This window comes from Melanaphis sacchari, unplaced genomic scaffold, assembly GCF_002803265.2.
Source record: "Melanaphis sacchari strain LSU unplaced genomic scaffold, SCAv2.0 Contig244_pilon_pilon, whole genome shotgun sequence".
Taxonomy (NCBI): Eukaryota; Metazoa; Arthropoda; class Insecta; order Hemiptera; family Aphididae; genus Melanaphis; species Melanaphis sacchari.
This window is the reverse complement of record NW_020271119.1, coordinates 290,700-318,157: the sequence shown is the minus strand read 5'-3', so window position 1 is coordinate 318,157 and position 27,458 is coordinate 290,700. Positions and strand designations below refer to the sequence as shown.

At 27.8% G+C, this 27,458-nt stretch overlaps 2 protein-coding genes across 2 annotated transcripts; both read right to left on the bottom strand.

Annotated features, from left to right (window-relative positions):
* Nucleotides 1-39: 39 nt before the first annotated feature.
* LOC112594892 (leucine-rich repeat extensin-like protein 3) lies at nt 40-16,670 on the bottom strand. Its single transcript, XM_025339905.1, has 3 exons — nt 16,401-16,670; nt 2,158-2,649; nt 40-1,529 (listed from the first exon to the last, which is right to left on the bottom strand). Exons 1-3 carry the CDS (start codon nt 16,425-16,427, stop codon nt 1,386-1,388), a joined length of 663 nt encoding a protein of 220 aa, XP_025195690.1. The 5' UTR covers nt 16,428-16,670; the 3' UTR covers nt 40-1,385.
* A 1,507-nt stretch (nt 16,671-18,177) lies between these two features.
* On the bottom strand, nt 18,178-24,498 carry LOC112594889. The gene is made up of 2 exons (XM_025339903.1): nt 24,407-24,498; nt 18,178-20,532 (listed from the first exon to the last, which is right to left on the bottom strand). Exon 2 carries the CDS (start codon nt 20,529-20,531, stop codon nt 18,630-18,632), a length of 1,902 nt encoding a protein of 633 aa, XP_025195688.1. The 5' UTR covers nt 20,532; nt 24,407-24,498; the 3' UTR covers nt 18,178-18,629.
* Nucleotides 24,499-27,458: the final 2,960 nt, after the last annotated feature.

Below are 27,458 nucleotides of genomic sequence, written 5' to 3'. Positions count from 1 at the left end.
GTTGTGATTATTTTTACGTATAACATTATAAAAGTGTTAATTTTTTATTTGGTATCGTAGATCCGTGATTTCGTTCGGTCTGCTATATAGCAGTCCGATGTGTCCTCATTATAATTACCCGAGTAAACTACGCGTGTTTAAGACGAAAAATAAAATGTTTGATACTTGGTTATCCATCAACGTCGCCGCAGTAGTTAGCAGAGCGCATCATACGTTATACAATTATATCATGTGAATGCTATTGTATCATAATATTTGTATGGTATAGGTATTCAATAGTGCGTTGTGCGTAAACTATAACGTTATAGGTACATTAGGTACATCCATATACCCACGTATCACGGAATCCGTCAAAGTGAAGAAAAAATCCAGTTGCATAATAATTTGACGAGAATTTAGAATTCTGAATAGGTAGGTACGCTCAGAGCGAGAGAAAGTGAAAACGTCGTGATGGTCACGCACTCGCGCGTACACACTCACACGTGATGATATGAAAGGTATGAAACTATGATGATAATACATCTTTTTTATTTTTTTATTTTTTTTTATAATGGAATAATTATTATCCGGACAAAGTAAACAAAAACGATTACGTATAGGGCACTTACGTCTACGTTAATACATTAAATATTTATGTGTGAATTGTATGTGTGTGCGTGTACAAAGACGTGTCTTGGTCAGTTGAGGGTATGGAGCCGCAGGCATGAGACGCAAAGACGTATAATAATTATAAAAAGTCGTCCTTTTAAACGTGGCGGACATGGCAAGTGCGTTTTTACGTGCGAACGTATGACGGTGCGATGGATGGGCTAACGATAATATTATTAATAATAAGTCGTACCTATGTTTTTTTAAATTTTTTTTTGTTTAGGCCGTTGTATTGGTTGCGATATACCTATTATTATGTAAATTTCGAGACGACATTTCCTGTAGATCATCTGCTTTTCTTTTCAACGACAATAATAGGTCGTTAAATATATATTACCTATTATTGAAACTGACGTTTCTCGTCTTTTAAGATTTTTTTTCTTATGGCAACACTAAATTTAATATTATATATCTATATATATCTATATGTATAAGTATATATATACGCGTTATCGTTGTTCTACGTTCGGATATATAATTAATAAAATAATAACAATAATAATAATAATAATAATAATAATAATAACAATATAATGTACATCTGCGCAGTGTGCCAATGTGTCGGCGTGCATAACCTATAGATAAACTCTTATTTTATTTGATATTGCTTGTTTTATTATAATCTAATCGTTTTCATTTTTAGACCATGTAGTAGCTATGTATATAACATACGACTTAGGGTATCATATCATAGTGTCGTGTCTGGGTCTTGGATTCGGTGGCAGTTTATTTTTCCATCAGTACATTGATCCTGGACCGCTGGGCGCGCCGTATCCTGTGGATGGTGATGGGGAGCCGTATGTGTCCGATGGGATCGATGGAGACGGACTCGCAGGGGCTCCGTACTCGGATGCCACCGAGTTGGGGTAGCCTTCTTGTTTCTGAAAATTGAAGAAGGAAAAGAAAACGTAAATATCGTTGTCACTAAGTTTTTGAGTGTTTGATGAATTTTTAAAACAATTTTTTTATTAACATTTATTAAAATTAATTTCATAGTATACCTATATGGTCTGGTTGAATTTGTTTTTATTTTAAATTTGTGCCAGTGATATAATTACTTAATATCAACCATGGTATTTTAAACTAACCACAAAATTTCCATTACACTCTGATAGAGAGGGTATGTGTTGTATTAAGAATTTGTGTAATCTAAACGTACGGTTCTTTAAATAATTTTTCAATTTGTAATAATTTAAGGATTTTATGACCAGATTAAGCCTATTTATTCAATAACGCCGTAATCACTTCTAACCAGTGCCTAGGGTTCTCATTTAAATCACAATATCAATTATCAATAACATAACATATGAAGAGGACCACCTTCTTATTTCTAGTTGTTAAATATTTAATATTGTTCACAAAAAAAAAAAAAAAAATAGTATTTTAAATAATTTTTTTAAGCAGCACCTCCCGGATAATTTTTTTTTTTAGGGGGAAAACCTTATTTCAATTGGTATAATAGCTGTTGTAATAGCAATAACAACAACAACAATAGAAATCGATAATCACCTGGGTCTTGTATCTGATGAAATAGACTTCCGGTTTGGATGGCTGCGTGGGCGCGGGCGTCGGGATGTGGATCTCGGGCGCTTCATCGGGTTTCTTAACCAGCACGTAGATGAGCGTTTTCTGCTCGGCTGGTGGCGCGATTGCTGGTATATCTGGAACGGTGGGTGGTGGTGGCGTGGGTGCCTTAATGAACACGATCTTGTAGTGTTTTTGTGGTGGTGGCGGCGGTTGCACAGGCTTCTTCGGGGCATAGTACGTGGGCTCTGGGGGTGGAACGTGTACGTAAACGTGCTTATGTATGACAGGCGCCTGTTGAGGTGGTCCGTATTGTGGTGGTGGGCCGCCACTCGGGTAAGGTCCACTGCTACTGCCACCACTGATCGGCGCTGCGTAACTGTCCAGCGTCAGCCCGGGGAATCCACCGCCGCCTCCGCCAAAACCGGTGAGCGGCGCTTCGGGTCGGCCCAGACCTCGGCCAACTGCTAGCAACACCTGCGAAAAACACACGAAAAAAGTATTAACCGTTCTAGTTTGCCATAGGTACGTCAAGTAATCGAGTAACGTTATATTTCAATCGAGTTATTAGAATAAATCAGTTTTTTGTATTAATATAATATCATAATGTGTTATAATGGACGGTCAATATATTATTTATTTGACTGTCATCAAACAAATTCACTCACACCATCCCCATTATATACACTATGTACTTAAAGTCTAATTTATCAGTATCAATCGATAAATTAAATGGTTTCTCTTAGCTTTAACTTTTTAACTAGTTATTACACCTATAAATTATAATTATACACGTGAAATAAGGAAAGTCGTAATTATTTAGCGATTCGGATAGGGAGATGGTATCACGGCGAACGTCCCTTTAGTATTACACTACAGCATACAATCCACGATGTAGGTCTATGCTCAGTATTGCTGCATTTGAAAACGACTTTTAGCTTGTTCATATCAATTAAATAATGTTACATGGCGATTCTATAATATATAATATTCTATTAATTAGCAATAACTTGTAAATAATTATTTTTAAAATAGAAAAGTTATCTCTTCAAAATATAATGAAGATTCGAGTTCTTATCTATAGCAAAGGTATTATACGAAACTTTTTATGAGGGATAAAAAAAAAAAATAAAAATAAAATTTAAACCATTTTTTCAAGACCAAAGATCGATCTTTTTACATTATTTATTCAACGCTTAACTCTTCACGTTTAAGTTTACGGCTGTAGTCGATCGACTATGCCAATGTAATATTTTCATCGATCAAAAATAAATTATGTTCTAACCGTTTTTATTCACGATGGTCGTATACTCGTATCATACCATAATATGCTACACGTAAGCGGTTTTCGTCGACCGGAAAATGGAAACGATTATTATTATATCGCTACGATTACATAATCATATTCACATAAATACGACGTGTTTCTGATCCGTTCGGCCGGTGTACGAATAACAATATACCCACTGCGTGGAAAATATAATTGTATGTAATAATTCTCAAGACAAATCGAAAGTGCTCGCCGAAAACATGACATTTAATATAATAGATCATAAATAAATATATTATTATGTGATCGCGCTTTTATGCGTTCAAATCATTCGTCGGCAGCCAATATTGTGAAGAAGCTCGGCGGCAGTCGGCTTGTGTTTAATACAATAAAACATGATAATATATTGTTATTGCGTTCGAAATTCGGGTCCGAGAATACGTCTGAGACGGTACACACAAAGGTCGGAAGTACGACGAATAAAACATGTCGACCGATTTCCCATGAAACGCGCTTGAGTTAGTACTTATATACTATTTCTCCAGGAGTAATACGATTTATTATATTATATACGATTTTATACGAGCGATTCATACGTCGGACAACACTGCGCGATCCGCAACGGATGATAAATTCGATGTCCACCGCGTGTAATATAATAATATTATGACAATAAAATGATCATTTGTACAACCGTAACTATACGGTTTTTACGTCTGAATCGTATTATATCTCGCGCGTGCATTGATGAACGACGATTGTGACTGTAGAATTGTCATCATTACTTTTTTTTTTTTTTTACGAACCCATTCCCGGGATTGCTGGATTAACTTTTGAAGTCGCACGTTTCCGTTAATCTTCGATCGGCAAATTATGGTTTGACTTTTGTGTATTCATTGTAGATCAGGGACTATTTATTTTTTTTTTTGCGATTTTTTGGATCATACATACTATTACTAAACGGTACGACACGCATACATGTTAACGATTCGCTCTTTTTATTTAACTATGCGTAAAACTATCGTAATTCACGTAAATTGTTTAGCAATTATACGTTGCGTACGTAGTTTTGTTTAAATTTATAAAGAAATCTAATTACAATTACATATTGTCTGTATTTCAATTTAAATATTGGTGCAATCAAGAACTACTACGAGGCTGTATCAATGAATTCAAGTTCATCCAAATTTAAAACGCTTTTTATGTTTATAAATACCTCATGGCATTGACCATAACATCACGACTGATAAATAACTGTTACAGTCATCTGTAATCATGTATTTATATATTGATGAAACATCACTCTGTATATACGCCGTATAGTTTAGTCTGATAGGACTATATTTTATGCGCGTGTGTATAGTTTGTTAGTTAATCGGTAGAAATATACGAAAATAATGTGAAAACTATCGATTTGATATCATCCCTCTCACGCTGTTTTGATTCCCTTCCAATTCGTCTCCATAACTCCATTACCCTTACCACATTTAAATCCGTGACGCGATCGCTATATTATTCACCAACGGAGTTCGTTAATTTTGATTTCGTTTTTTTTTAACTATTGAGCGGAACGCGATACATATAACACGACACAGTATTATACGTATACCTCTAATATATATTTATACAGATATACGATTGGACTCCGTTATTTTTTCATCTTAGCTTATTAGGAGAGAAAAAAACGTCAAAAGAAAAGAGTACTGAACTAATCGGACGGAATCATTGGAATTATTTATACTATTAAAAATAATAAGTTTAAATATACGTGAATTCTTTTCTCGTTCCATCTCTTACTCTACCACCGTTCAAATCTGGAAATCAGGTTCACCTATACAGTCCTACGTTTGTTTTATAAAAAATGATCTTTATTACTATATAATGTGTTACGTAGACTACAAGTCGCAAGATGATAGTTTTTCCATTTCAGCAATACAATGTGTATATGTGTATATATGTATGTAAAATATCCTTCGGAAAGTCGCGGTGGACCATCATCTACCTATAGAATATTATACACATTGATAAGTCATCGAGGTGACGGTAACGCCGAATTATCGTTCACTCGGGTTTATCGAATTCATTGTACAGATGTCATGGTGCAGTTATGTACATAATAAATAATAATATATTTCGATATGCCTTCCGGCGTTTTGCGAGGTACCTACTATAATTAATATTATGATAATGTATAAAATATACATTACACCTTGTAATGGTAAATATTCTCAAAGAAAAATCGACAAAATAATATGGAAACGATCATCACAATATGAATAATCACTCAGCATGTCTGTGATACGAGTATCATCGTGACTTTTTATATAATTGTGGAAGCCGATGTATATGGTACAGATATTTTTGACTGGACTACATTATTATGATTGTTTACTGTAATATTAAGGTAATATTATTTCATGACAAACGGAACTACTTATGTAATTATCTGAGGTCAGAATTGACGAACAATTCGAAACTGTAAAAGATTATGGGTTGGTCGTTCACCGTAGGAAATATAAAATTAATAAATATATTTTCAATAAAAATCTTACTTAGGTAATTATTTTAATGTTTTTCCTATAACGATAATTTCTATTTAGCTGATGAAAGTTGAACACTCAAAATGAATCGTAAAAGTTTTATATTTTTTTAATATCCAGCACTAAGCTATATATAGCAAAGGTTTACACCTTTTTTTACTATATAATCCCTTTTTAGCATATTGTTTTAATTTTACTTCCTATTAAAAATTGTTTTGTAACATAAGGACGTAATTGTGTGAAATATTTAAAATTATGCCAGTTATATATTTTTAACTTCCTTAAATTTTTTTCTTAATTAAGTTAAATCTCATAGCTATATCAGTATATCACTTAAAATGTTGAACGCCCTCTAGCTAGGTCGGTAGGAAATATTGATATACATAAATAGCCAAATTTTAACTATGCATAATTAGTAAAAATAAAAGTGATAATAATAATAAATTAGGGTTCTCGACTTATTAAATTTGTATATTTTTTATATGATAGTTGCAGCATATTCCAGGTAAGATATAAATTTGTTTTGTGAAATGTTGCAATTAAATACAATATCTGACTGTGTTTTTTGTGAATTTTTTTATTTCCTTCAAAATAAGCTTATTTGACAAATTTGATCATTTTTTAATAATTATTGATATTGTGTATTAGGTAATATATAATATATTCATAAACAATTTACTCCTCCATATTTTTTGCTTATAATTTTAAAGTAACAACTCTCGTGCATTAAGAATTATTATTAAATACATTTTTAATAATATAATAAATCTTTCAATTGTATTTAATATTAAATTTTTGTTTATAATCATTAAATAAATAATACATTTTTATACTTTAAAAATATGTTACTATATATTTTAGAATTTTTTCTAATAGTTATTTTAATTGTATATTCATATGCATACTTTGAACATTTTTATTTTAATAACTTCTGAGCCCTAACAATAATAGTTGTGTGTAGATGTAGGTAAAACTTAGAATAACGTGACAATCTGTATATGTCATATTGAAATGGCCAATGTAATAGTGTTATATTGATTTAGTAAATTTGCTATGTAATAACACACCCATTAAAAATATTTAATACGTTTAATGGAATATTCTTCAAACATTTTATTTATTATTTTTTCTGAGGATAGTTTTACCTATTTGTTACATGATACATGCATGAACTTATGAGGTACACACAGATATCATTATCCATTAGCCATTAGTCATTATTTATAATTAAAATCTAATGTGATTAAATTTGATATAGATTTTCTGGTCAATATCAAAACAATTTATAAACCGATGTATAAAGTTTTTATTCACGTATATAAAAAGGTGACATTTATATGTGTTGACAGTTTGATGTGAATGAGACGAAACGTCTGAAAGCGGTTGTCGAAGAAGTTTCACGCGTTACCAGCAAAATAAATATAAATCGTTTTCACCGAACGGTATACAGCATATTTCGATTGTAGGCTGCAGCTGCAGAGTTATTTCATGATAACATTGTGACGCGTATTGGACTAGCCGTTTGAATATATAAAAATAATAATATACGGGTCCATCGATGCGTATCTATCCCCAATGTTTGCGTTGATTTCAATCGGAGATATTGAATTGCATACATATTATGATGTGCCCAAGCCGACAGATCGCCCGAGAGTTTAAAACGTATGTGTCAGTCGAAATGATGGGGTAGTATAACAATAATATGCCGTATCAGACGATTTATAGGTGTATATATATATTATATATACGTATATACATAATTTTATCCGTGAAAAACGATTTGATAGCTGACACGATAGATGACGAGACTGCAGTTGTAAAAGGATTATTATAAATTATTATACGAGTATTACTTATTGTTATATTTACATCTCGACGAATATAAATGGATTTCATTGTTATTATAATAATTATTGTTGTCTTACATCGATATTGTTTGTACCTACTAATCGACCGCAATAACGAGCGTAACCTGCAGAATCGATTACATTATCGTGGTCGATCGTTATAATGTTATAGGTACACAGCCAGATCGTCATTATAGCACTGGTGCAGCTTGTTTGATTATTAGATAACCATTACAGACACGTTATCGAAAGTAGAAAAAGAATGACGGCATAATATTACTATCGATCGTTACACTGCAGCGGGAGGGAATCTGCCATCTGGTGTAATATAGGATAACCGTCGGCGCCGAATTACGTTAATATATATATAATTTTGTGGGGCGTCTGCAGACGTCATCGGGCCCCAGCAATTTAGGACGTTTTCTCCCCGATTTCCTGCCCCTCATTCCTTGGAACCCACGACTCTATTTCTGTCCGTATCATACTAAACAGTTAGAATAAACCGCAGACAAGGATTGTTCGCGCAGCATCCGGTGTATTTTCAAAGGGGGCGGAACGCACACACTCAGGCGCCAGGGTCAGTCGCTCGGTCACCCATATTATTCGAGAAAATAATAAAGAAAACGGATACGATCAGAATTTTACGACGTACACTCTTGGCGAGGTGATATCATTTAAAGCGAGGAACAAATAATGTTAAATATTTTATTTTGATGTGAAAGCGATGCATTTTGGGGGTGATGGACCTAATCGTCCGACACGGCGACACCTGCCCTTATTCGCAAAAACGTCCAAAATAGACGTTACGATATGTACATAATATATGTTTACAATGCGAAAAATGAGAAGCTAGAGAATTACGATTAAATTAGCAAACAAATAACATACAGCAATTTTGAGATTCCGTGCGGTTTTGACGACGAAGTTTTTATATGATACGGCCGTGTAATTAACATACGGAGATCAAACAAACATAATATTATAACATTATTAATTTGGTACATTAATAGGTACAACTCTGCTAAGAACAGTTGCTGTCTTATTGTTACAGGTAACGGTTAACTGTGAAACTTTGGTGTATTTTCGGTTATAAATTTACAAAACGAGCAAATTATTAAAGTATATTTTTGGCTTACTATTTGCCAGATCAAAGAAAGTTGAAAATTAATTTGTGTTTGATCTTATTACTTATGATTCTCAAATTCATCTCAAAATTCTAACTTGTTTAATTGATAACTATGTTATGAACTATGTCGTATTTGCATATTATGCATATGAGTAGAATCTTCCAATTCTATAAATCGTTCTATTAGAACAGTTTTGAAACTCTAAATATTATTTAATATTGTAAGTGAGCTATCTTTAAATACCTATTTTAATTTATTAAAATTATTGAACATTTGTAAACGTGATATTTATATTAAATTGAGAAGTACAGAAACAATATACAAAAGATAATACAGATAAAATTAAATGTAGGTATATGTTATTGGACATATTTCTCGATTTGAATTTATAAATCAGTTTATTTGAAATTTTTTATCTTTTGTTTTATTTAACAATATATTTCTATCAAGTATTTATATTGAAACATTTTCATCCCTTTTTTTTTGTCAGAACACAAATTGTGTAATTTTATCGAGACCACCTCAATAATAATATTGCAATGCATTGTACGGTTAGATTTAAATGACGAGCCTTATACGCTTAAATCAAAGTCTGTTCATGAGCGCACGATCTTATCTCTAAGAAATCAACTTGGATGAACGTGTATATTTTTGTTCAGAAAAGCTAACAGTTTACTAGTATTATAATTTATAACTAGTCATTTAGACGAAATTATTCCAATTTCTGATCTGATCAAAATATTATTTTTAATACACTTTTAATCATTGCAACAATTTATTATTAGATGGAAAATTTATATTTGAGTATTTAAACCAATTATGTATTTAAAATTTATACTTTTTGATGTATTGAGTTATAGTTGCTTGTGGTTATAAAGTTTCACTAGAAATTATAAGAGAATATTGTTATGGAAATTATTAATGATTTTTCTTGTTTTATTAGTTTATATATCCAAATATGGCTGTAACTCAACACATTTGTTTTAAACTTATGAGTTGAGTTAGAAAAATGTTATGAAATTAAATAATGAATCAAATATTTGATTAATTTGCATATTATCTTAGTAGGTAATTAATTTTTATTTTTCGATTTGACCAATACAGACATTCAGTAAAAATATAGCGACCGTTATAGTTTTAATTATGGGTATTTTGTTAAAATTAATTTAAAGGCATTTTTTCCGAACGTAAACCGTTAAAATGTGTCCTCCGGGTGTATTACAAATCTGTAAGTAGAAATCTATAAAAAGGTTCAATAACTAGACGTAGATCGACTTTTCATGTAACTATTGATCATAAATTCCTAAATGATTTTATTCAATGAGGTTACATGATTTTTGTTATACTCATTAACGACTGGTCGAATATATTAAAAGTGTTATTAGTTTATTTTAAAGATCCGAGGTAGGTCTCAAAAACATTAATTTTCAAAAATGTAATATTATCATACTTTATTTTAAACTTATTGTTGATCATTACGCGTTGTTGAAACGTCGTGTAATGTTTAGGTAGGTGATACATTTATTAGTTTTTAAATGCACGCACACGTACAGACATAACGTATTTAGCATAACGCAAGTACCTAACTATATGTGAGCAGGAAATAATAATATGTATTTTGGAAAGTATATATTATTTAATTAGTTTATTATGTGTGGCTCCGCTGGAATTCACAATGCTACTAATACACTGTAAATTTGAATTTGTATGCAGTGTGTTTGTGCAGCTGTACACACAATAGACGCGCGTATATAATGTATTATATTATATTATTATGTATAGCTAGCGCAGCTCTACATCCGTTTTCGGAACTTTCGGTTTTTTGCCGGAGAGTATGTCGTCGACAAAGAGAACTATTATATATTAATATACACTGAAGCAACGTATTTCGTTTCCCGATATCGGAAATCACAAAAAAATAAAAATAAAAAAATACCCAATATGTAAACGGAAATCGGATCGGTTACGTAAAAAAATAAGAATAAACAAAAAACCTCAAACTGTGAGATAAAAATTGCGGCCCATTAAACGTGTTTTTGTTTTCCATTTTCCACAGTATACACAGCACGGTGCACCTGTATAAGTAGTATTAATATCAGTGGTAGTATAAAGAAGGTTGATGATTGTACGCGAGAAAAACCGTTCCGTGACCAATCCATTAGTTTCGTGATCACGAACAATCCGGGTTTTCTGGCGTGTGTAATTGACCCGCCACTTTGATCTGCACACAAATTAGGAGATAGAAGAATGGACACACGGCGACGACGGTGGTGAAAAAAAAAATCCGAAAATAAATAATAAACGACCTACAGTGTAGGGTAGCTGGTGCGACTAACTCTCTGTGTACAACTCAATAACTGTTATATTATGCCGATTTACTCCACCCGTTCGCGTGCTGTCCGCAGTCTTCTACGCCGAGCACACCTTACGACGATCCAATATTAGCTTAATCGTTTCACGTCCGTCGTGCAACGAATAATATTATCGTTGTGACACTTAATTTTGCGATTGATCGAACAACGACGTTTGTCGTCCGGAGGTGAACGCTACACGTGAGTTACACACCGGTTCGATAATATCGTCATTATACTCGCATATTGCCAGGCACTCGATATCAGGACGAATACCAGGTTCGCGCAAGTATGATATCATAGCCGATGGGCATGCAGCCATCTCGTCCAACCCGAAACGTGGTAAAAATTGTGACGACTTATGTATTTTATCGACAATTTTTTGTCATCCCAGTTGACAGCTATTATACCTTATAGCTTAGTTATAATTTCAAAAATTGTCCTTAAACCAATATCTCTTGAAAACTAATACGACAACATTATATAACTGTCGCGTCGGTCGGTCTTCACGTAAACATTCCCGACTTTAAGTATTATAATAATAATATTATGTACTTTCATTGTAATTATCATAAAATTGTATAATGCGTACTACAGGAGTTTATAGGCGCTTTCGGTTGTCACGTGTCGTCCGCTTACCTAGTACCTACAGTCACTTCACATAATAACATCGATAATTTCGTTCTGACGGCCTATTTATTTCTCGGTTCGACCGTAACGAATATTATCTATGTATATTTATTATTACAATAAGACTATTGAATCAAACGTTTTCGTCATTGCACCTATACGGTCGAATAATGTGATACATTATGTTCATAGGCGTTGCGTGTACTGCAATATTATGGGCATAATACACGAACAATAATAATTATTATTGTATTATCGTACGAAAGTGTTTGTTACGTTTGTACGCGACATTAATTTTTTTTTCTCTCTACATGACAACGCCGACGAGGCGTCTCCGATTTACGGTGGCTAATAATCATATTTTATAATATGCAAACAGTCGATGGCTACGTAACATTATGTACGTTTGTGTTCCGATGAAAAATTCGCCTTTCTAAATAATAAATCAATAACGACACGGGAACGAATGGAAAATTAGATCGGACTTTGAATCTTTTGAATGCGTACCCCAATTATGTAGTTCGAATCGGTAAGGTAGCTGCCGTAGATTGAGACCGATGCTGTACTTGAAAAATCACGAGTGCAAAACTTAAGACAAGTATAAATAATATGTTATATTAAATTCTATTGACAAAAAAATAAAAACTGGTACATACGCGCACTCGAAAGTCTTGCCTTGTAAATTATAAAACGTGCGTTTTATTTGCAAATGTAAAATGTTCTCTTTCTAATCTTTAGTGGCCCTCGTCGTAGAGAATTTAATTGGCTTTTTAAAAGAAACGTTTCTCCGTCATTATAATCGAATTTAAAACCTTTCAAAAGTCTTGCAAACGAAAACACATTCAGACCGACTTCTTAACATTACTACTACGCAGTTCGAACAGTTTTCATTGGTAATGTAATTTTTGCGGGATGTCTGGTAAACATCAGAACCGTCGCTCGCGTATTCTATGCCAAATATTGCGTTTAGCCATTTATGTTTTCATTTGAAAATTCGGAACGTTTATTGTTCGACATCATGTAAGTACCTTAATGGTCGTGATGCAGTAAATTAACTTCGTCACGAATAACAAATATGTACGAATATTGTAAACAAAAGCTGCTGATTCCAACACTTATTACAAACAATCATTTTATTAATTTCAGCTATAATGTGAAAAAAAAGTGATAATAAATTTTGGCTTTTCTATTTTCCGAAAAACAATAAGGCTCTTTTGGCGAAATATAGTTGTTTATGGATTATCATTCACTTGGGTATTTAGACGACGTTGTATTAATATTTGCGGATCATCGGCACACACAAATATAACCACATAAATATTTATGTTGAAATATTTCAAGACATTATAGTTATAGGAACAATTTGCGTTAGACAGTGATTATTACAGAACAGAGCTGTATTGTTGTTTTTTCATGTATATTTCATCATCTCGACCGCAATAAGCACATTCTAAATAATGACTCGTACCAGTGTTTTTGATTTTAAGTAAATACTCAACTGACGCGAAGACGTGAACGTTTTGATTTAACAACAGTTGTTTCAATAAAACATTTTACGTCGAATTATCATAATTTTTATTCCAGTAGAAATTACATACGGTATACTGGTAAGCATAATTTTTAGAGGTAAAATTGTATTTTTAAATGCTACATAATATTATATTTAAAAATATTGATTTTAAATTTTTTGATTACATTATAGAACTTTGTATTTTTCTAGTACACTCACGGGTTTCGTGATTTAATAATTATTGTAGATGGCTGAGAATAACGTTATATTAAAAATAAATTTAAATAATTTGTTAAATTACGAGTACATACATTATTAAATTATTACGCACTTTGTTTTTTTTTTCAGGCCGTCAAAATCGTATTTTATTTGATTGTTCAGAATTCGTTATATAATTTAAATTGATAGTTTTTATGAAGCCAGAGGGACACGGCGTATCGTATAGGCAAATCTGGTACTCTAGTGATTTTTTTCTACTATTTTTAATATAACTTTTTTTCATTATTCAATGCATGCTTGCGAAAAAACCAAGTATTAGAAATTACAGAAAATGTATAGAAATGGGCTTAAAATAATATTTGTTAAAGAATATTGTGTTATTTCTTGATAAATATTGGCCATTTTGATGAATTTGACTAGTTTAATTTTAGTATAGTTTCAACCTAATGTTGTCTGCTATAAAGATTATTATTAAAATATACAATACAAGTTTCCATCGATCCATTCTACTTGTTTTATCAGTGTACTGTGTTTATTATTAAACAATTTACAAAAAAATTAATTAAATTAAAAATAAATTGTATACAACATAATATCGATGATTATATTATTATGCTACATACATTATTTTTAAAATTATGAGTAAGGTGAGAAATGTAGTATGATATAAATTTTATAGCGATGTATTTTTTATTTTATCGTCTGTTGGGAATCTTGTAAAATATATAAATATAACTTAGTTGCACTTGTCATGAAATCAATATATTATATTACTACGTAATTCAAAAATGTCATATCTCAATATATTTTTACATTATTTTCGATTTGACAGTTTCAAGATTAGTTAACGAAGTTTAAAAACGGAGTATTGTTTAGTTTATATATATAATATACAAGTATTGTGCATATGGATTTTCACGCAAAAAAAATATTGGTTATTTAAATGTTGAAGATTAAATTTAAAGTTTTACATTTCTTGGATACAACAAAAACTTTTTTTTTAGAGGCAACATTTTTATAATAACCTTAGATTATTATTTTTGTAAGAAAGTATTACCCATTTAAATTAAAAAGTCAAAGCGTTATTTATATTGTATAATATAATTTATAATGTTTTAAAGTATTTAAGTGTCACGTATAATTTTTTTTTTTATTATGATTGAATAAATATTGAAAACACAGTAAAAGTAAATAAATAATCATTATTTTAGCTACTCAGTACTTTTAGTTTTTGAATGTAATTTTTATTATTTGATTTTGTTTTGAAAAAAATTATATTATATGAGAATGATATTTGTCTCCTAATCATTGCATGGTAGTTTTTTATATACAATCATCGTATTCTCATAATCTGTTTAAAGCTTTAAATATAAGAATTAATTTAAAATTTATTGATATGCTAATTAATATAAATTCTACGCATATATAATATGATTTTATAATATTCAATCAATTATTAGTATATTTTGAGGCAATTTATTCAACGTCTTTTTATTCATTTGATTTTTAAATTTTTTTAAATACAAATTATAATAATTATATTTATTTAATCGTCAATGGTCCTTAACTTCTTAAATAACGATTTTAAAATATATATATTTGAAAATGTACTTCATAAACTCATTGAATTTATTAAGTTATATACTTAACGAAAACGATTGAATAAAATTGTTGAAATATTAAATTGAAATCATCCAATTAAAAGATTAAAGGATTTTTTTTTTTAAATGTAGAGAGTTAAAACATGATTGTTAATTGAATAAAATCATTATAAAATCATTTTACTTTAAGTTTATGTACCTATGGGCTTTAACTAAATAATGAGGATAATGTAGTAATTTGATTAATAACAATAATATCATAATTTATAGTACAGGATTTAAAGTGTGCATTTTAAATAATTTATAATAATTCACAAATGTTTCATTTGACTATGACACTGTCACCATATTATTTGGAAAAAAAAATAATCAAATGTTCAGAGACAATAATGTACAGAGAATAAAATAAACGTTATTCAATACTAAAATCGGAGCTATAATTCCAATAGAAGTGACCATAATTTGGGTTGACTCTTCTGAATCAATATAATATATATAAATCGGGATAACAATTATTACTGTTGTGTTATATTTTACGACAGTGATTGAATATATGAGATAAACCTAATAATGACACACACATTTTAAACGCGGAACGTTACCGGATAACGTGTGTTTCGCATGTGGACGCATGCGGTTTTTACTGTTTAAATAACAGTTCTCTTTACATAAACGTTATTTAATACTTTCGTTTTGTTGTTATACTATTCTTTTTTAATATTATTTGAGGTTTTCGGAAAATTAAAAGTCCAAATCCCCCTTTAATGACAAAGAGAAAATAACATATGGATGATCTGCAACACACGATGAATGGATGAAATCTGATATAGTTAGAACAGTTTATGGAGTCGCATGACATTTACGATATCATTTGAAGAAAAACAAAATGAACCAACACATTGCCGCGCATTTGTAACCGATATTCAACTATTAACTGCATTGCAAATCGTTATGATGAGATAATATTATTGTGATATAATTTCACGAGAAGTTAAACTTTGAATTACGTTTGAAATAACAACAATTAAATTATTTGATGACGTGAAAAACAAAAAGAAGGTAAATTCATTTTGATATTTAAGTGTATATATAGGGTTACTAAGGACTTTGTTGTAATTTTTCTTTTTACTAACCATTACTGCGGAGCACCACGTAGTCATCTTGTCAAACCTTTGACTGATGTTATCTGTGCGTACACTTTGCGTCTAAACGAATTTTTATGTAAAAAAAAAAAAAAAATTTAAAAAAAATAATAAATATTAAATATGAAAATTATTTGGTGTTAAGCTTTTTTACAGCGACGACTTTTCGAAACGATATATCGAACGACTGGTATTAATTATAAAAGTTACGATTCGCGTTTTATTCAGAAACTGTAACACGACACATCGCTCAGTAGGCGATTGAATATCACTTGGTCCACGATCCGCTTTCACAGCACTTTTTATATAATTGCTCCTTCCATTATTTCCACCACCGCGTTTTCTAGCGCAACAGTGGTGGTTACTCTTTTTCGTCGTATATTATGACCTGAAAAGATGAACCTGGCTGATAGTTGCTTTTACATTGTTTTCTTCAGTGCAATGCACATGCATATGTTATCATATTATTATTATGTATACGGTTACGGTAGTCGGAACCACTCCTCACCATGTATTTAGGTGCCAAAACGTCATAACGGGCAAGCAGTCAATTTTCACTCTCGTTTTCATCCCGTTGCCAATTATCTGCTTATAATCGTTTTCGATTCAACATCAAATATCCATTTCCTATCATGAAACAGCTTTTTTATTATTAAATTGCAGTTATAGGTACGCGAATGCATATTATTGTTATTGTTATTATACACCATCAAAACCACAAAATATTTTATTGTTGACAGATAGCTATTCTCATTTAATTTGTATACCGTGAATTAGTTATAATTGTGTGCATACTGTTTAGTTTAAATTTTGATATTACATGGTATACTTTATATGCCATATATATTTCTCTTATTGTATTTTATACAATAGAAATTAAAAAAAAAAAGTTCACATAAAAAATTTAATTCAAACATTTTTAATACCTTATTGAATTCATAATTTCAATTTTATATGTCAAAAATGTAATAATTGGATATCATATTTTCATATTTTTCAATATTTTGTTACTGAATAATTTAATAATTTAGGTTTATTTTTATGGTGTTATTTGTAATTCAATAATATAATGTTATTATTTTTATTTAATAATTTTATTTAGTTTATTACCGGTGGATAATTGTCCACATGTTATCAAGTCATCCAATGATTATTATTGATTGTCAAAACAACAGCTATAATTATTTCATTTAATAATTATTACTAGTTTGAAAATGTATAGATATAAAAAAAAATATATATTAAATTAATATCATTGAATATTTAATATTATAAAATGTAATTTACTTATATATAATTAATATTAAGCATTTTGAAATATTTATATGACATTAATTTACTTTGTTGAGATTGATGTTCTATAATTGAGATGTATTGCACCCACGTGTACATTTCATAGTTTAAAAAATAATTTTGAAACATTTTATTTGATTTATTAGAAACATAATAATTTATTTTGAATTGAATTATCAATAACTAAATTATTATAAGTTAAATTAGTTATGATAATAAGTAAAACAATTTTTTTTCAACGTTCATTACAAAAATATTTGTATTTTATTAGAGTATAATAAATAAATATACACTTAAGAATATAATATATTAGTGTTATACAAATAAGTAAATACAAATATTATTATTTGTAAGTAATACACTACAGTGATTATAATCAAATATCATAAATGAACAGTAACATATTTTTTATGTATCTAAATTAATATTTTTGGAAAGAACAGACATAATTATTTAATTTATATTATATTGATCAAATAAATTGTTATTTTTTATTTTTTAAAACGTAACAAGAGCATACTTGTATAATTAATAATTTAAGTGGCTTATACACAATCAGCCAGACTGTAACGAATTTTTAGAGGTTTTTCACGTATGATAACTATTGTTCATAAAAATTGGCTTATTATGCGTTTCTATTGTGTGGTTTAGATGCATTTCAATCTGGCGCCTATTTACACCGGGGATTGCGTTTACTATGTAATATAATTATACATAAAAAACATCATAGTTGTAAATCAGTCTGGCTTGCTCAAACAACAATATTTAACCTACTTTGAACTTGAAAACATTTGGTTGAAAAATAGTTTTGATACAGAATGCATATAATTTTTTAAAACGATTATTGTGTCAGAATAAATAAGATAATTTACATATAGTATAATTAATAATTAAATCACTTTAATTTTGGCATCCATGAATATTATATTAAACGTCCACGTCGACGTTGTTGAATTTAGGATGCGATATTTCGGTTACAGTGATTGCGGGTGTTTCAATTTTGACGACAGGTTTTTCAATTTTGGTAATATGTGTTTCGATGATTTTAGTGGCTGGTTTTTCGGTTTCGGTAACTGTAGGAGTTTCAATTTTATTAGCTGAAGTTTCGGTTTCAGCTTGTTCAGATACTGGTTTACTCGAAGAGATTTCTGATACCGCAACAGGTACATTTTGATTATTTTTCTTGGAAACCAACTCATTGTAGTGACCAACGTGTCTGCGTTCTTTCAACGTATATTTAGAACTGTCTCCTTCTAATTGATCGTAATTGGTATTGGAGTTGAAATCTTCACCGATTGGAATATCTCCCCGCGACGGGCTTTTGGGGTCATTAACATAAGAATTAACTGTTGCGGGTTCTAAGAGCTGGTCCAAATTGTATGTTGCTTGTGTTTGATCTACTTGATTAACAGGTAGTATACTTTCATCGGAAGAATACACAACGATCGGTTGCATAGTTGACTTAGAATAAACATCATCGGAGCTAGGAAATACAATCTCTGGCTGTGATTCCGGGTTGACCGCCTGAGGAACATAATAAAAAGGTGTAGGATTTTGATAAACGGAATCGTCATACATATAATGAATCCTCTGTTCATCTTGATTCGGTTTAACTTGATTCACTGGTTGGGTTGCATCGATTTTGATGTAGTTAATGACTTTAGTTAATCCATTGTTAATTTTTTGGTTTTGGTGGTCGGGAGTGTTATAGGGCACATTATCAAGGGTGAATTGATTTGCGTCCCATGTATTTGCGTAAATTGGATTCGTTGCGTAATAAGAATTTTGGCTTAAACAAATCTGATGAGATAGAGGTGGGGGACAGCTATTAAGCCATAGTGGATAACGTGGGTCTGAGTTGTAGATTTGTCGTTGTTGCAAAGGTATTTGATACTTAGTTGGAATAGTAATGATTGGTACTTGAGATTCGATCCCACCATTTATTTGTACATTGGGCATATAAATATCGGGTTTTACAGTACTAGTGTATTGTGTTGGAATGATGGGTTGTGCAGAAGTGCCTGGTTGTACAGTTGTGGTATATTGATGTGTAGAGGTAATGGGTTGTACAGTTGTGGTATATTGATGTGTAGTAGTAACAGGTTGTACAGTGGTAATGTACTCTACAGTAGTGGGTTGTTTTTTAATACTGATGGGTTCCAAAGTAGTGGTTGGTCTTACAGAAGAAATTTCTTGATTAGTCTTGTTTTCTTCAACCAATTCTACGATTGGTATGACTGGACGGTTTTTAAATTTTAACTTCGATTTGATCATGTTAATTTTATTAATAATTTTATCTTTAATCGAACTTACACCAACAGTTACATCGATTTCTGGTAATCTTTCACTTGTATTCTCACCAAATAACCATTCTGTGTTTAAATCTTTTTCATACACATTCTGATGTTTTACTTCTGGACTTAATTCAGGATTTTGTTTAAGATCCTCTTCGGAAATTACTTCAAGATTTACTTCTTCATTTTCATCACAGTTTACTTCGGGATTAATTTCTGGATTTACGGCAAGGTCTTTATCACGATTTAAATTTTGAATTGGTTCAACATTTCCAACTTCTATTAAAATAGGTTTTTCATTTACTAAAAACACTTGGCGATTCCACTCAATAACGGCATCATTGATGGCACCTTCTTCAATAGAATCACATTTATACGCGGGGTATATTTCTTCTTCCAAAAGTGGCTGTTCAGTAGTTGATTGAAAATGTTTTGATAATAAGGATTTTAAAAACTTTAAGGGCTTTATACTGGGCGCACACTGTGTTTCGTACAAAACGAATGTTAGAAGTAATAGTAATCGCATTGAGTTCATCCTGAAAAAAAAAATTGTTTTAAATATCAATAAAATAATTACAGTTTTAAATGGTTATCTTATAATTTATAATAGATAGTAGACTATTGATAAAAATTAATTAGGTGTTTATTTAAAACATTTAATTTCAAAATATTTACACATATAAATATATATTTTTATTGTTATAGAATATTTTTTTTTTAAATAATTTAGATTTTGTTGATTTTTATTTGATTTCCATTCTGTATAATTTTTATAAATTGATTATGAAGTAACAAAACATTTCAATATTACAAAACAAAAAAAAAATTGTTTACATAAATTTTGAATTTTAATTAAAAAAAAAAAAAAAAAATTAGATATTTAAACAAAAACAAAATGTTTTAGTTATTTAGTTGTAATTTAAAAATCATTTATAAGTTGTAACATGAAACATATTGTTATTAAGTAGATATATTTTTGTCAACTCAATAAATTAAAATTATAATTAAATATTAGTACAATATATGATATTACTAATAGAAACATAATAATTATAAAATTATTTAACAATATAGGCTGGAAGATCGCATTACTGCGTTAGGTTCGTATACAATAATAATTAAATTAAATTAAAATTAAAATTATTTATTACAGTTATTTACTGAATATAGAGAAACACTCGATACCTAAAATACAGTAGAACAGTAAAGTTTTAGGAAATTGAAACCCATCTTAAAATACAATAAAAATGTCATAAAAAATATTTTATTAATTGTATAAAATACAGTTTTAAAATATAATTTAATTAATTAAACTTATTTTTGTATCATATTTCTAAACAGTGTTGAAAAGAAACATGTTATTTCCATAGAAATGAAGCTTAAAACGCGTTTCTTTCCAATTATTAGAATGAGAAATGGGAAAAAGTGAGGAAAGTTTATAATGTAAATATTCTGTTTCTCGTATTATAAAAAAACAAAAAAATTAAAAACTAAATACACACTATTTTAGATTTTCTAATAATAATGTTGTTTAGAAATTATTTAATGTTGGCATCAAAATAACTTTTTCATTTACTATTAAATTACTATTATAATATACTACATAGATAATATTAATTTAATATTAATTAATAATTAATATTAAATAATAAAATAGAGCTAAGCGAATGAATCTTCTGACAAAATAATTAAACTTTGATCATTGAAGAAAATCGTTTTACCATAATTGTTAATAGTTTTATGTAACTTATCAAACATTAATAATTTAAATATTTGATGAAAATTTAAAATTTTTTCACTAAACATTTTTTGAATAATAGCAAATACCAAAATTAAATCAATTTTGTTAAAAATTTTGAATTTTACATAAAATTTTGTTAGTTTTTCACTATGAATTTTAGCATTTATTGTAATTGTAAATGATCAAATATCAAAACAAATTCAAAGGTTAATTCAAGTCCAATTATATTTCAGAAGAGGTATTAAATTTAAAAATTGGGCTAATATTTTTGGTTGAAAAGTCGTTTATAAAAAATTACTTCTATCGTTTAGATAGTGAAAATAAATTTTCAAGTAACAGGAATGTGTTTCTATTTTACAACAAGAATAAGTTCCTTTTTGAATGATACTTTCTTAATTTTTCTTCTAAATTACTTAATTATACACCTTCATTATTTAATAGGTATACATTTTGAATTTAACGGAAACCCTTTAAATTAAAAGTGTGAATAATAAATTATAATTAAGTTCATAAAATAATTGTTGTTATAAAATAAATTAATAATTAAGCGTTTATAAAATACATGAAATAATATTTAAACGCTAATTATGTAATAATAATTAAATCAAAAAATTATAATTTAGAAATAATATTAAAAAATATATCACATTTTTAATTAATTGAGAAATATGAGTATACTTTTTAATTATTCTATGGTTTTATTTAATTAATTTTGAAATTTAGATGTAATATCACATTTTTTTTTTTTTTAGAAAGAAGGGTTCCAAAAATATTAACGTATTTTTTGCATTTTCGACATTAACTATGAACATTAAGAAAACCAATAAAAAAAAATAAATAATTAGTGTTTAATCATTTTAGAAATTTTTGTGTTGACTGAATACTGTTAACATTAGGTTTTTCATATTATTTAATTTTTAATTTATTTTTATCTACCACTAACATAATCATTTGTAGTCTATCGATTAAAAACTATGTTCAAATTTATTGTGAATACCGTTATTGGTTATTTATTATTATTTCATATTTTTATTCAAGTTTGATACTAAAATCGCGTTGAAAAAATTGAAAAATAAAACATTATATATTTTATTTTCAAATTAATTATATTCAGATAATAATTATCTTAACAATAATTTGTTATAAACTAAATTTATTTTAATATAATTAATTTAACAATAATATATGAATATCATGTTCATTAATATTATAAATTTATTTAAATGTATTCATTTTATAAATTACCATAGTATTTTGTTTATATATTTAGGAAGAAATTAAAATTTCAATTTTGGTTGTAATAGAAATAGGGATTTCATCATTTCTTATCCTAGTTTCTTATTTAAAAAAAATCTTGAAACTTTATTTTTTATCATTTTCATAATATTTTTATGTTCCAAAATAATTACTGAAAAATAAGTAAATTATTTCAACTATAAACTTAAACTTTATTGTTAATAATATTTTTTCTATATTTAATATGCAATTTTGAATTTTTAGTCTTGTTTACTTGAATTTACTACTTTTAATTATTTTAATCAGACTTTATATAAAATCTTAAATATTCAATTTTTTGAAGTAAGTTAAATCATGTTTTTAGTTTAATATTTATTGTTGTATCATATTATTCATTACGATGATTAATATATTTTAATTATTGTTACTCTGTACTTCTATATTATTTTTATCAACACTTGAAATTTTAAGACATTGTATAAATAGTAAATTTATCATCTTTATTATCATTTTTTAGTCTAAAATTGGTTAAATTTGACATTTATAATTTTAATAATAGCTGCATGGCATTAAAAATATTTGTTTTTATCTAGTTTTTCATTGAATTTCTCAGTAAGGAACCTAATATGTATTCATATAATTATGTTAACGTCATATAATATTTTTTTTTCTTTCAAATAACTCTTAAGATTTTCAAAAGTTTGTTATATTTTATACGTTTGACAGATTAACATATTTTAAATGATGAAAAACAACTTTATTTCTATTTTATACAAAATGATCACCATATTATAACTTCAATTCAAAATAAATAAATACATTTTTATTTAATTTTGTTTTATAAATCGAGTATTTTGTAAAATTAATTTAAGATAGAATAATAATTGATAAATAATAATTTTATAATAAATGTATTTTACAATTGTGTTATATTCTTAGATTGTTTTTATTTTTTTACCTATTCATTTTAATATCATGATAATTTTATTATATTATTCTTTTAAAAATAAGACAAAAATAATAATAGAAATATTATATATAATCTTATTTAGTTGCTTAAATGATTTTTCTACTAACTCATAACACAGATTATATTTCAGTTATCTAATTGTAAACTTCGCGAAAAGATCGATCAAGTTAGCATTACAAATTTATATATATAAATATAAATTTATATTTATTATTTAAATAGTGTATGTAATTTATTGGATTGAGGAAAAATTGTAAATTCCAAAAGCATTTGACTAAAAATGTCAATAAAAACTGAATAAATGTTAGTCGATAGTAATATTTTAAACGACATTATTTACACCATTTGAATAAAAGCTTAATAAAATACATAAACGTGACGATCGATATGACATAGTACTATAATAAATATTAATAACTGTGGATTAACGATACCTATTGAAACAAAACAATAATTTACTTACTTGGAGAATAAAATCAATATGTCTGGACAAGTGGTATTCCGATGCGTTGTGTTCTGGAACTGTTCGAATTTTACACTGCTATTGAGATATTTATTTGCAATTAGTTATATTTATGCATTTTTATATGGCTTAATAGCATACAGACAATTAAATTCACATTTGATTTGGTCGGACGATATGTTAGTGGTGAATCCACATTCTTGAGCCGAATCGCACGAAATTCTATGCATGATTGGCAACCGTCGTTTCAAAGGTAGGCACCCATTTTATGGTATGTAGGTATGTCGTTTGTACCTAAGTACCTACTAAGTATATTAGTATTTTACAGTAATGTGAAATTAATTAAATAGAATACGAATGAATAGCCTTCATACTGTTTACACTCGAACTACATTAAACACGTTTTTTACACCAAATAACTAGAGAGGTGTTCCTATATTTTGAAATTGTGTATATTATTATTAATTAAATAATTTTATTTAAATTATATTCTCTTTTCATTAATATAATTTGATTAATATCAATATAATATAAAAGGTAAGCGCTGAGTTTATACGATCCATGAAAAAAAAAAAAAAAAAAAAATGTTTAGTGTTAACCTTACAGAAAATTATATGTTTTTACGATTGAAAAAATCTATTTTCTCAGTGAGAGTTTAGTTTTATTTTAAAATTAGGATTTGTATTTACATAATTATAGATTTTTGTGCTCAGTTTTCAGTTAAATGAAAATAATTTAACTTTATAACTTATTAACGGTAATAATATAACGTAATTATTAATACTAAAGTGCCTACAATAATGAAATAATATAATGAAATCGGATTAATTGGTTTATAATACGAAAAATTACTGATGTATACGTTTATTGATGTTTTTATTTGAAATTATTCCCTTAATTTTATATCATTAAAATCAATTACATTGTTCTAAATATATTTTTTTTTGTCAATACAATTTATTAAAACATGTAAATAACTATTAATAGTTTTATATAAATAATTAATTTTATAACAATTATTGTGGTATAAAAATTAAGAAAATAATAAGTTCACTCTTTTTTTCCGAATGTATTAATGTATATTTTTTTTATTTTTTTTATTTCAATAGTTGTTTTTATACATGCCAAAAATTACTATCATTATTGAAAACTCGGATAGTTTTCGCTTGGACAGCCATGACCCGGATTTTTCTTCATTACATTTTAAGGTGTTTTTATTAAACAATTAAATTGACTCTCGACATGTCGTTGTGAAATGTCGCACATGTTGCTCAATTACACTATTTGTACTTAATTTTCTTCATGTAAATATTATTCGGTTATACTTATATAACGTCATTACAAAATTAAACAATAACATAATTAATATATTTAAGAACTTCAAAAATATTTAAAAATTGCTTGTTTGTATTTCAGTACATTATTATTGTAGTTATGATAATTTCTAAAATCATTTTAGCATTAGTACAGTACTATATTTTGAAATATAATGTAGTATTGTAGTTACATACTTACCTTCCAAATTAACACAATCCTTCATATCATTTTATATTTTTCATTATTTTATGATATATAATATTACCTATAAACTATACTTATGTGTGGAAAATGATAATTATTAATATAATATCATTAAATGAGTCGTAGATACTGTTTTGAAATATATCATACCATGTTATTTTAACATAATATGGAAATTTAATGTTTAAAGCTTAATTAAATATTTTTACTCATCATATTTACACATTATTATTATAAATATATTTATATATATATTTCAAACGTACATTGTAATTTATGAAAATTGAATCTTAAACTTAAATTGAACATAGACCATAAAGTCATTAAATTAATTAAAATTAATTTAAAACGTAACAGGTTGTATAATATTTCAAATAATTGTTATTTTAAAACAATTACCAAATCTCACGTATTTTATTTTCTAACAAAAACTAAAATTTTAATTGAATTCAACTGTTTCGTTATTTATTTTAAATTATTTTATGTTTTTCAATCGTCTAATCTTTTATGTTGTTGAAAATATAGTTATATATACTCTTAATATTTATAAAATACAGTAAAAAATTGATTATCTGAATTATTTGGGATTGTGTTTAGTTTGGATTAGTGAAAGTTCGGAAATTGTGAATTTTTAAAAAATCGTATATTCAATATACGTATAATATTATATAATATGTATTATAGTATGGTTAGTATTGCATATCAAATTATTATGAATAAAAAATTACCATAAGGTACATATTATATTTTACGTTATATCTTTTTTGACAAATTTATCAATTTATCACATTATGTGTATATGTACGTATGTAGTAAACTAATGATAAATTGAGATGAATATTATAAAATCGGTTTAACGACCAATATGCTTGGATAATAGTACATTGGGATACATCGATTTACGTGTATTGACGTTTGAATAATAGAAGGTTTGTCTAACAAAGGTTTGGATAATCGAGGTTTATTGTAGTACTAAAATAATATTGTTGAATTAAAGAATATTAAAAACACAAAAGTTATTCTTTATAACGATTTCAAACGTAGGTCAACTAAAGTATTCGAAAAAATATGTTAACATCTAGTTATTAGATTCTTATAGAAAATGAGCTCTGATTTTATTTTATATTAATGATAGAGACAATTACCATGGAACATATAATAAATAAATATTATAAAAAATAAATTAGTCATAATCAATTATATATTTCAGTGTTAAACTGTTTTTTTATTATTAAACAATATACTAAACTATTCGTCTTTATAAAATATATAATATATATAGTTTATATATTACATATATTTTATGTGATATACAATAACTATTTAAGTAAAAAAAAATTATTTTGTAAAATGTATTAGTAGTTAATTTTAATTTTTACATTTTACTAGTTTACTTATATATGAATACTTTTTATCACCCTTTGTTTCAAGTAGATTAATTAATATTTATGAAACTATAGAGAAACATTGTTGTGAAATACAGTTAAATAAATTTAAAATAATGACAATATAATGTTGTTATTATAATTTT